At 40.7% G+C, this 12,526-nt stretch overlaps 1 protein-coding gene across 1 annotated transcript in view; it reads left to right on the top strand.

Annotated features, from left to right (window-relative positions):
* Positions 1-12,526, top strand: part of ube3d (ubiquitin protein ligase E3D) — a 32,931-nt gene that overhangs the window by 18,057 nt on the left and 2,348 nt on the right. Inside the window, exon 9 of the mRNA XM_022204978.2 lies at positions 1,816-1,954. Coding sequence (XP_022060670.1) covers positions 1,816-1,954 — 139 coding nt within the window. The remainder of the gene's footprint in view (positions 1-1,815; positions 1,955-12,526) is intronic.

Raw genomic sequence — 12,526 nt, 5'->3', positions numbered from 1 at the left:
ATTGAGTCATTTATGCAAAATCTTTTATGATTTCCACAATAGCAGATGCACCACTCACACCCTCGTTGCATTTTGTTATTCCTCGCTGAAAGGCACATTTAACAACTGATCCAATACTGTGAAATGTTTTTCCCTTCATTGGCCTCAGAGTACTCATATGAAAGCTCATTAAGATTGAAGTCTTTTCTGGAGGAAAGCAGTTTGCCGTTGACTTTCCTGGACCTGAACTGTGAAGCACAGCCGTCACTGTATCTCTGCCAGTTACTTATATATCCTGGACACTTCTGCCTCAGTATTTCAAACATTCTCCTTTCAAAAGCTTCTGTAAAAATATAAAAAGCCTTTCCTTAGCTGTTCTGGCTGGATATGTTGACTTTATCATTGAATAAGTACGTGAATACGTGCAAAATTGGCAGACGTTTTCTAAAACAAATATGAAAACTTGGCTGTAAAAAAAACTTGATCTCAATTTATTAAAGTTATTAGGTTAAAACAATGTAAACTGCTTGTAGCCCATATAAATGGGTATCAGTGATTCAATTTTGGTTGCTCTACATTGACAATTGAGTGAATGCAAGTTTTTTTTACGACAGCATGTATTTTTTTCACAAACTGAAAATTGATGGGGGTAGGGTTAGTAAAAGTTATGATTTTACTTAGCTAATGTTAGAATACACTTATGTGTTGGGTACTGCTCTATTCCCAACTAAATTACAAAGAGACTGATGTATAGCACATGCAGATTTACAATTAAATCAACTCTATAGGGGGAATCAAAAACCAAATTCTTACCTAGAGTCTCAAAATTTCCAAACAAAATTGTCACCGGACATCTTGGGAAGAACTCGCTGGTATGACATCATTTCTAATTGCAACCACTGAAACTGATACTCACTCAAAAGAACACAACATTGAGCTCTTATTCTTAGGTTAATAGTAAGCAAGTAACCAATAATTTGCAAGCAGCAACAGGATTAATGTGTGTATTCAAATGATTTTGTCACCAAAATATGGTCATTTTCACCTACTTTTCAGCAAACATCAAGCAAAAGGTCACTAAAGGGCGAGTGATACACAATTTTTGGTGCTATAATCTAAAACTACACTATTTTGTCTATTAAAAAAAGCACTAGACATTGGATGTAAGGTACCCATTTATTCCACAGTATTTTTTTTCACACTGAAGTCACAAAAATGAAACTCAAACTTTCAACCTTACCAGTATCAGCTCATGTGTTGATGTCTGAATCTGTACTCCCTAAAAATAAGTATCAGCCCTACAAACCGAGCGTTGGTCAGCCTCTAACAGAGACACTGATCTTGAGTCGCTAATAACAAATTCTCTCAGGGGATGAACATATCCTTTGGTGCAGCGGTGGTGTTTTTGTTGTGTGGCGTGTTAAGTACAACTACCAAAACTTTACAAAGACTTTATCCTCTCAGGAGCTGCACAGATGGTGAAATGTCACCCAAACAAACTGGATCAGCTCCTCACATTGACAGAGCATCAATCTTCTCCCAGTCTTTCAATCACTCTTCCTTTTCTCGTTTCAGTCCCCTCTTCCTTTTGTGTCTCTCACACAGACATACAATATATTGGTCCACAGGCACACTCTCACTATCAATCCACTCCCGTGTAGCCCTAGTTATCTATTTCAGTTTACACTTTCAAACCACTTAATTAAAATGTCAGAGCAAACGCTTTAACATGAGATTTACAGCAGCTATTCTGGGCATCATCTTCGTTGTATAATGCTGTGCTAGTCACAATAAATCACCCGTACTCTGTTACTCTGTGTGTGTGTGTGTTTTCAGGGTTGTTGCTAGCTGGGAGGTCAATGCCTTAGGACATCCTGTGGTGCTGCCGCTGACGGTGTGTGAGGAGCTGCTGCAGGTGATAGATGACAGCAACGCCACGCTCCCTGCGTCCATGCGTTGCATGACGTCCTATGAGGTGAGACATTTACTGTGCACCGCGAGGCAACAGACGATGACCAACAAATGTGGATACGTGGCGTAGTCAGATGTTTTGATGTTTCTAAAATGCTTACGCCGATACTGTGCAATAAAAGCCAAGAGATGCTGAAGGTCTTCTAATTCATCTTCATCTTTTGTAGAAAGCTGTATTAGCAGCACAGCGTGGCTCGTTTTAGCTGACAGCAATCACTTACTTCACTTTTTGCTCACAGCACCCTGTTTTTTCCATTATTCAGTAACGCTTGACAGTGTTTTCTTTTTTTGTCCCGCCTTAATTAATTTCATGATTCAGAGCTTTCAGTTAACAGCCTTGCTTTAGGGATAATGTGGGCCAATTGCAAGATTTTACTTTTGTCAGCATTATTCAAGCTTCTATACACCTGTAATTGTGCAAAATGTGTATATTTAGCTCGAGCAGCCTTTGACTACAGAGTAGGAGGTGTTAACTTTGCTGACAGCTCTATTCTCCTCGCTGTTTTAAACATCCTGACGGGGTAATTAGCACTATTATCCTCCACTTCCTGCTCACAAAGTTTAGGATGCGACTCCTACCCCTTAAACAAGTTTTCCATCAGTTCAAAAACACAAGAGCTGGAACTGAGTCTGTAGAAGGAGGAAAATTTTCTGGCAATGAAAAAATAACATATTGAGATTTTTATAAGTCAAAACGGGTGTTTGCAGGGATGACTATGAATGAGAGTAAACCGGACTGATCCATGTAGAGTATATTCTGTGGCACTATATCTGACAGAAATCTACACATTTTCCTGTTAATATTATAATTACTCATTCAGTGTTGAAAGAGAACAGACCTCTGTGATCACTGCAGATAAAGGTGTAGAAACTGAAGTCTTTATAGAAGGTATAGTGTGCAAGATGAAGGAAATAGAAATAGAGATAATTAAAGGAAAATTTGGTCCTTATTTCTTTTTATTAACCTCAAAAATGTAAAAGCAGCGGAAAAAACTGGAAGAAACATAGTGTGTTGTAATATAATTTGCAGTTATTAGCATGTTGTAGCTTTGTAGCTCATTACATACACGTGTAGCCTAGCGTTACCTTACAGGTCAATAGTTGGCATATAATTAACTCCCTATCTAACATTACTGATTAGGTACAAAGGGCCCCGTTAACTACCAGGTGTTTGAAAGCCAGTCCTAATAGCAGTCAGAGTTTGAGCTAACATTAGCATCACAGCATTATTCATTATTGGATTTAAAACAACTAGCCAAAGCATTTTTCCAGCACAATAGTCACCAAAGTTCTCATCCTAAAAGCTTTTTCTCCTGTTTAGCAGAAAACTGAAACTGAATAAAATAACCTTTCAAAAATATAAACAGGTGTGTAAGCTAATCAGCAGCTAGCAAGGATGCTGCTTTTTTTACTGAGACAAATTTAACCTTTGTCATTTAACATGTCATTTGTCTGTATTTATTAAAGACGGCTTTTAGAGGGTTCTTGTTTTGTAATGCGTTAGCTCTGAACTACACAAAAATCAGTCAAAGAAGCTATTTTCAGCCACCTTGTAGTTCTAACGTTAGCCTAAATAAGTAAACCGGGCTCATTTTGAAGTAGCTTCCTTAAACACTAATAATTCTTTGCAGTGCCAAAGAAACACAAAAGCAGAAGGCTACATAAGTCATTCATTGTTTTTCAGTGAAATTAGGATTAAGATTTAAACTCTCAGTTTTATTTTCTGTTGCTAATGTTTGCCTCAAAGGCTAGAATGTTTTCATGAGTTAGAAAAGTGGATAATCAGAAGCATTCTAGTTTTAGTGTGTTAATGTTAATGTTATTGGGGCAGCCTGTTACTCCAACCTCAGATAGATGACAGACTTGGCTGGACTCAACTAAATAACCAGCTGTTGTTGGTTCTGGTAAATTCATTTATTGATAAGTAGAAAATGGAACATAAAGGTGATAAGAGAACATAATTTAACATAACACATAACATAACAGATATTAAGCACAGAATAAAATGAAAGTTAACAGTTTGTAACTAAGCTAAACACAAAGCAAAACAGCTAAACTCCCTAGCCAAACTTAAAACCGGGAACAACACCCACCACCAGTAACAAAAACTAATACAACAGTGCACAAAACAAACTAAAGAAAACCGGGGCCTCTGAACACACACACAGTACACGACGACTGTAAACTCTAATAAATACTAAACAGCTTCATTCCCTATGTTGGCCGACTGCTGATTGGAGCCTCAGTCTCTACTGAGACTTGGGGCTCCACTCCAAATCAGCAGCCGCACACAGAAGCTTCAGTTTGTCCGTAGTAACCACCACAAGTATCTACAGACCAAAGGACCACACAACAGCAGTACAGAGGCACCAGAGTGGACTGATCACCAATACAACCACCATGACTAAGAACCTGGTTACAGTTTTATGGACATGTGCAGTGATTGTGGGAGGAGGAGTCATGGTGATAGACCAATCCAAAGGTGGGAAGGACCACGGCTGGGAGGAGGTCTGGAGCTCCAGGTTCATCACTCCTCATGACTGCCAGCTGGGAATCTGGAGCTCAGTTGTCGAGGTGTTGTCAATCTACGCCATCCAGACAAAAAAAGGTGTTCAAAGGTCCTTTTCCCACACACGGCCATCACAGGCCGTAACAAGCCCCAGTGAGTCTACAAGAAGCTCGTGAGGTTTGAAACTGGAGCTGTAATCTTCTCTCATTACCAAATAGTCATGGCCAAACATCAGCTCACACCAAAGCCCCAGACCAGATTTGTCCTCCGATTGTTGGGAGGGATGAAACGCCGGTAGATCAGCCTGACCTCCGTCTGCTACAGCTGATAAAATCTATTTGGAAAGGTTGTCATCTCAGCTGGCAGAATTGATAGCTGGAAAAAAATGAACAATTTGTCTCTCGGAATTGCAATAAAGTACTTGTCGCGTTAAAAAAACGACTTTGAATTTTGACTGATCAGTCTGCCGCCCTTATCCTTATAAACCGACGGTGTGAGAAAAGAAAGCTTGACATAGCAACAGTAGGAGTCGTGGGTTTTTGAGCATTTAGGTCCGTCGAGGTTCTGCAGGCGGTTGAATAAATTACAGCACCTGAAACATTAAACTTAAATCTGTTCTCTACTAAACACAAAAGCATTTGCTTTGCACTTATGTAAACCAAAATTAACGTAATGTCAAACTGAAATGGAGCCATACTCCTCTGAGATGCAGCACCATGTCCTCTTATAAAAGTGGTATTTAGACCACCGTGCTTCCACCCACATTAGACCGGTATTCTAATAGGTTCCTGTATTGTTGTGTCTTACGTTCCCTGGGGATTATAGAGACAGACTGACATCAGAGCTGTTTCTCTTTTTGTTTTTCTTGTACAACGAGGTGATGAGATAAGGAGTATTGTTTTCTGAGGTAACAACATGACAGTGGTGGGCGGCTTTGCTGAAATGGAGAAGGCTACAGACACTGCGACCCAGATACAGGACACAGCATCTGTCTGGTGGCAGAAGCTGTTACAGCGGTAAAAAAAGTGTGATAAATGGACACACTTGAACACTTCCTGATAGTAGAAGCCCGTTGTGCTATAGGCGACAGGGGACGGGAAGGTAATGTGATCATAGAGCCATCTAGAATTACCGGAGATGGTCAGAGAGCCTCTAAGAGTCACTGTTTGAAAACCGCTCCAACGCCCTGAGGACCAGCATGCAGCGTGACAGCCGAGGAGCTAATAGTGGTCTGAAGAGTTGAATGTGTCAGAGAGGATGAGATGAAGACGTGAGGGAGAGAGAAACCAACAGGGGAGTAATTCTTTACTAGTGTTTGTCTTTAAAGGCTTATGTAAGCAAAGGGCTTCTTTAAAGGAACAAACGGCGTTGTAAACCTCCATCCATCCATTTTCTATACACTGCTTAATCTGACAGAGGATCGTAGAGGAGCTGGAGCCTCTCTCAGCTTAATTTAGAGGGAAAGCAGGATGCATCATGGGCAAGTCACCAATGCATTTGTAAACACTTTAAACTTATTTAAAGGGAATTATATATTGTTTTCATACGCTTAGTCCTCACTTCTAATAAAATTCAATGCAGCACAGAGAGCATTAGACAGCAAAAAATGGACGCTGATGCATAGTTTTTATGTATTTACTGGCTGACTGCTGAAGGTATTCTATTCTGTTGCTGACATGTGTGGAGAGAAACTCAGTTAAGACTTGTGGATGTCTTCACCTTAAGAAACCCCCCACCCCCACACAACCCTGATGAGGATCAGTAATGGATGGATATGAACTCTTGTTCTGATGACTGGCTGAATGAGATGTTCTGTCATTCTTCTGAGACTAGTTTTTCATCTGGAGAGGTGGTTGCTCTGTCTCTGTCTCTAAAATACCCCCAGAGGATTACTGTTGGATTCATGTTAGAACGCGTGTTGGGCCTGATCGTAGTTTTACGTTTTCCTTCTTTACAAACTGTTGTGTGATTTTGGCAGAGTGCTTTGCATCATTATCATGCTGGAATATCCCTCTTCACACAGGTTTTTGCAGCCTGGGAGTCAGTGTTTTGATCTATACCCACACATCAATGCTGCCATCTATAAAAGCCATCTCCCCAATACTTTTTGCACTCACACTCCCACCTCTGTGCTTCACTCTGAGGACCATGTGCTCACTGTTGTGGTTCTAGTCAGGTTGGTGCCAGAGATGCTGGACTCCATCTGTGCTGATTTCATTCATCTTTGTCTCATTTGAGCAGTGAATGTGGTCCCAGTACTCTTCTTGTCATGTACAACGAGCAAAGCATTTTTCCTTTGAAGGCCATCCATGGAGGCTGATGCTGTGCAACGTCTTTCTCACTGTCTGAGCTTTCACTGAAACTTTTAATTGCTGTACAAAGTCTGAAGCTCTTGCTCATCTGTTTTTCAGAGCTAGATTGTACAAGTTGGGGTCTCTGATTAGTGGTACTGTTCTATTCCTCCTGATTATTGCTGCAACTGTGTTTGAGTATGATGCAGATAGAAACGGCTTTTAGGTCCAACAATGAGAAGTTTCTGCTGTTCATCAGTCATTTTATTATCATGTTAATGCAGATAGAATAGTTAGTGATCACAGGTGTATTCACTTTTGTTGCTTTGGGTTTCTACTTTAGAGCTTGTAGTTTCTATATAGTCCTAAAGTATCTGTTTTTGATTGTTCATAAAAAAAGAAAGTCTCTTGTCCTACTTAGAAATAATAAAGTTATCGAGCAGTGATTGAGTTTTGAAACTCTTACAGTTACGTCACATTTCAAAGACGTGTTGGCTCACTGTCACTCTGTCAAGGCTCACTGGAACATTTGAATAACCACCAAGTTTAACTTACATTACAGTCAAAATGTCTGCTGTGAAAGAAAGACTGTACAGGGACTCTGGAAGTGACTCACCAAACAGAACGCAGACATGTTATTACTTTTACCTGCGGTTTTTCTGCCATGATGTCAGACTTTCAGCCACCGAACCAACCATCACAGCACACACTGTGGCTTTGTTCACAGGTAGCTCTGTTAAATGGGTGTCTCTTTGTATGTGTGTTTTTGTTTAATTTCAGTCTCTGTGAGTAGATCAAAGTCTGCATCATAAGCCACCCTGTTATTATGCTGCTGTGTTCCCGCCCTCCATCCCTGGGACTGCTGGTTTAATGGTGTGTAAAGTAGATCCAGCTTTGAGTGTCACTCTTGAGCCCGGGAACAGACATCACCTCCCTCCTCCTCCTACTTCATTAATCTCCTGCTCAGTCCCACAGCGATGGCATGTATGTTAGACGGGGACAGATCCAAAAAACGATCAAGCATCTTACAGTGAAGCTGAGGGGACATATTGATCATACATCGCCTCAGTCTTTCTGGAGCCAAAGCAGCATCACACCAGGAGCAGCTGCACTTTGTCCACTTAAATTACTTCCTCCAAGATGCGCACATCTCGATTCTTTGCACTTGGACCAATGCAAGAATTCAATTCAATTTTATTTATATAGCGTCAATTACAGTCAAATCGTCTCAAGACGCTTTACAGAACCCATATGCCTGACCCCCAGAGCAAGCCCAAAGGAGACAGTGGCAGGAAAACACCCTTTTAACAGGGAAGAAACCTCGAGCAGAACCCGGCTCTAAGAGAGGAGGAGTTTATCAACGGGGCACGGGTTTACTTCAGGATAGGACCAGTATCTCTATTTAATGATCTAAATGAGGCCAACATTGTTCTTTTATGGATAAAAGGCGAGTTAGTGTTGTTCACCACTAGTGGAATTGAAATGATGCAGTTAATTGGAATATGCTTTTAATGCATGACGAATTAATTGATTCCATGAATACTCCACCTGCAGAGTTGGAACGGTGTTGTATTTATTTTATTGTGTTTAAACAACACTTTATTTTCTCACAGTACTTAAATGCTGCTTTGTTATCATGGTTAGTAATTTAAGAGTCTCTACATGGACAGGCACTAATTGTTCTAACTGCATACCGTTTTACAAATTGGTTAGTAAAAACTGATCGGCAGTCTGTGGATATGTAGGTATACACTACCAGTCAAGTTTCAGAACAACCCCATTTTTCCAGTTTTTATTGGAAATTCTGCATGTTAATGTCTCATTGTGCTCTAAAATGAAAGCATTGAACAAATAACCAGTTTTGTTTTTGTTTTTGTTTTTTAAATCAATTTAGAAACCAAAATGTATTCTACACCTTTGACCCATCAAAGTTCCTCCTCTGGCAGATCTAACAGTTGAACTCACTCATTCTTTCCTCGATGGAAATCAAATGTTCTTCAGAAAGTTCTTCCAGCTCTGTAGCAGAAGTTCCCATAAATGTGAGGTTGTGTAGGTTCTTTGCTTCCACTCTTCTGTCCAGTTCATCCAAACCAGCTCCATGAGGTTTAAGTCTGGACACTGAGCTGCCACTCCATGTTCTAAACCATCTGGTTCTTTGTTCCTGAGGTGGTTCTGCAGAGCTTGGACTGATGTTCTGGGTCATTATCTGCTGTAGGATGAACCCCTGACCAACTAGAACATAGAAGAACCAACCCTGGATCCAGCAGAACAGCCCTGGACAATCACACTTCCTCCTCCATGTTGGACAGCTGATGCTCCACACTGAGGAACCATCCTTTCTCCTGCTGGACGGCTACAAACATCCTGCTGCTTAACCAAAGATTTCAGATTTAGATTCATCAGTCCATAAGACCTTCTTCCAGTCTTCAGTAGTCCATTGGTGGTGTTTCATGGTCCAGGAAACCTCTTATTCTTATTCTGATGCTTTAGTAACGGCTTTCTGCTGCAGCTCCACCTGTCAAACCTGCAGCTCCAAGTCTTCTCTCCACAGTTAAACTGAGACTTCTTCCTACAACCTCTATGAAGCTGATTGAAGCTGTTGTCCTGGGAGCTCCTATCTCCAAGCTGTGGACTCTTAGAAGCTTGTCTTCTGATTCTGCTGTGGCTTTGGGTCTTCCAGACTTATCAGAGTTTCCTCCAGTTTCTGAGCCTTTTGATGGAGAAGAAAACTGGACTCACTGACACCTGGACTTTCTTTGCAATTTCTCTGTGAGAAGACCTCCATTTTGAAGTGTCAACTCTTCATCCATTGCTTTTCTAATTTTCCACCATTCACCACTGCCTGTTCCAACTCTTTCTCTATTTCGTCTAGCTATTTCAAACTTTTGTCCATTGTTGTAGGCTGATTATTTGAACCATTCATGTGTTACTTTATGCCAGTAGACCTGTTTCATGGCAAACATTTAACATAACAGAACCCCAGTTCCATCATTCATGAAGCCAGCATGCTGAAGACCAGGACCTCGACACAGGTTCACCTGAATGGGATGTAGGCATTTTTTTAAGTGTTTTTCATGTCGAAATTAATTGTCAAAAATGTCTTTAACTTTTTTAACAGCTGGTATTTTAAAGCAGCTTATTTTTGCTATTCTCTCTTTGCAAACTATTTAATCCGTATGCCTTCCTTGTTTGCAGCTTCATATTTTGACTAGTAGGTGAGTTTATCTAGAGCTGGTTTTAGTGTGGTATATTGTACTCAGGTTGGTGGGAGGTGTGCTCTGTACGGGCAGCACATTGTGGGTGACAGGTTTCTGGTTCATGTAACATTGAATTTATCCATTTTTAAAATCAGCATTGTACTGATTTGTCACTTGGTTTGAATGTTTCCTCCTAAACATGAAATGTGGATGTATATTTTCATGAAAGTCATTATTTCTATTTTTAGGTTAGTTGAGCTGTGCTGTAATCTTTTTTTCAGTGTACATACAGGATGATTAGAGGAAGGCGTCAGAGTGGCTCTGCTTTATGAAATGAAATGTTTTTCTCCGTCTCATAACTAATCATGCTGAAATATAGCATATGGAAGGTAAGAGAATGCTGCTCATTAATCAGCTGTGAAGCAACGCTCTGGCTGATAATAACTGGATGACAGCTGCATTTACTGGCTGTTGGAGATAATCTGAAGCAGTAACAGAACATGTTGAATTGTCAGCATCTTTGCAGCATCAGTCATTTTGTGTGCCCCTAAGCTGGAACCAGTTTTTTATGGAGTTAGAACAGTCTCATAATTCACAAATGCACACAGAAGAATTCACACATGTGAACTGGGATTCACAAATGTAAACTGCCATCCACAAATAAATTAAGAAAGTTCACAAATGTATTTCTGCATTCACAAACTGCTTTTGTGTGTGAATCTTTTTTGAGACTGCTCTGCCGTCAGCTCGATCCACAAATGCATTTTTTTCAACACGGAAGTTTCTGTAGCCAATCAGATGTCTCCCTCCTTTCAGCCAATCACAAAAACTCACCCCACGTGGGGGTGGGTGTACTGTTCAGCCAATCATATGAACGCGTCCGCACAGCGTTATACTTCACCGTGTCATTGGGCTGAAGAGTGAAGCTGCCCGTCGGAGAGACCATGGCGTCTGATGGGGACAATAGACCCTTTATTTGTTTACAAACATTGTGACGTTTTTTGTGGCCGGGGCTTATGCTGGAGGCAAAAGCTGAGCGAGAAGTCAAGCGGGACTGGGAGTGTATAGTTTGCGCTGGGAGTTTGCAGCGCAAACTCGAGCATTTTTAACCCGTTAAACTTCAGTGTACCGCCGGCGGTACACCTACTAATTTGCATAGGAATTTAAAGAATGTCCGAAGACTGCAAACGCGAATATATAAACATTATACGCCGATGGAAAGCTTAGATTCTCATGAATCCGCCGGTATAAACCACTTTCAGATGTGATTACCACAGCGGATAATATAAACACACTTGTCCGACAAACAATGAATATCCATCCATCCGTTCTCTATACAAATAAAAAAAATATGACGAGAAATACAGGGAATATTGGACGCGCATCGCGAGGTGCATTTCCTTTAAAACGACCGATTCGTGGATTATATACCGACTTCAAGACATGTTTTGGACAAAATAGTTTACTGGCTTGTGTCCTCTGGATGTCCAAGGTTGGATTATGGCCGTTTTTTGTGGAATCTTTTTTTGTGTGTGTAATAATGAACCCGGAAATGTGAGTCGCGCTGTGTTCGTTGAAGCTGTGTATAGAGAACGGATGGATGAATATTTGTTGTTTGTCGGACAAATGTGTTTATATTATCCGCTGTGGTAATCACATCTGAAACTTCACTCTTCAGCCCAATGACACGGTGAAGTATAACGCTGTGCGGACGCGTTCATATGATTGGCTGAACAGTACACCCACCCCCACGTGGGGTGAGTTTTTGTGATTGGCTGAAAGGAGGGAGACATCTGATTGGCTACAGAAACTTCCGTGTTGAAAAAAATGCATTTGTGGATCGAGCTGACGGCAGAGCAGTCTCAAAAAAGATTCACACACAAAAGCAGTTTGTGAATGCAGAAATACATTTGTGAACTTTCTTAATTTATTTGTGGATTGCAGTTTACATTTGTGAATTCTTCTGTGTGCATTTGTGAATTATGAGACTGTTCTAACTCCATAGTTTTTGGGGTTGTTTCTGGTTCATGTCCTCAGGGAGGGGTGGAGTCACACCCATGGGTGGTATCATCTTAGCATCATTACATCGGTCAGTGGCTTTGTTTGTTTAGCCCAGACAAACATCCTCATCTGTTATCTGTTTAACTGCAGGACAATCCTTTGAGTTTAACACAAAACATGCTTTTTCCATCATGTTCTACTTTCCCTTACCTCTTTCAGTCTGTTTCTTTGTGTGTGCTGCTTGCCAAGTTTGAAGTGTTGTGATAACAGAACACTGGCACTGAGCATCAAAGAGTGTGTTTGCTCTAAAGACTTCCTTAAACCAGCCTCTTGTCATTGTCTCAGCGCCTTTAATACCCAGACTATACCTTCCATTCTGTTAAAAGAAACCTAAAGAGTTGGTTTGCAGAGATGGGAATAAAACTACCAAAGGTAATCTCTCACAGCTTGATGTATTTCTACTGGTGATATTTTATATTTCTCTGAATTCCAATCAGATCAAAGAACTCTAACATCCTTAAGCATATTATGGTTGAGTGTTGTGGGCAGAGCTGCATCCCTAAAGACTTCATAGAATT

The sequence above is a fragment of the Acanthochromis polyacanthus genome, chromosome 12, assembly GCF_021347895.1.
Source record: "Acanthochromis polyacanthus isolate Apoly-LR-REF ecotype Palm Island chromosome 12, KAUST_Apoly_ChrSc, whole genome shotgun sequence".
NCBI lineage: Eukaryota > Metazoa > Chordata > Actinopteri > Pomacentridae > Acanthochromis > Acanthochromis polyacanthus.
Note: the sequence above shows the minus strand (reverse complement) of the source record. Positions and strands in the feature narration are given on the sequence as shown.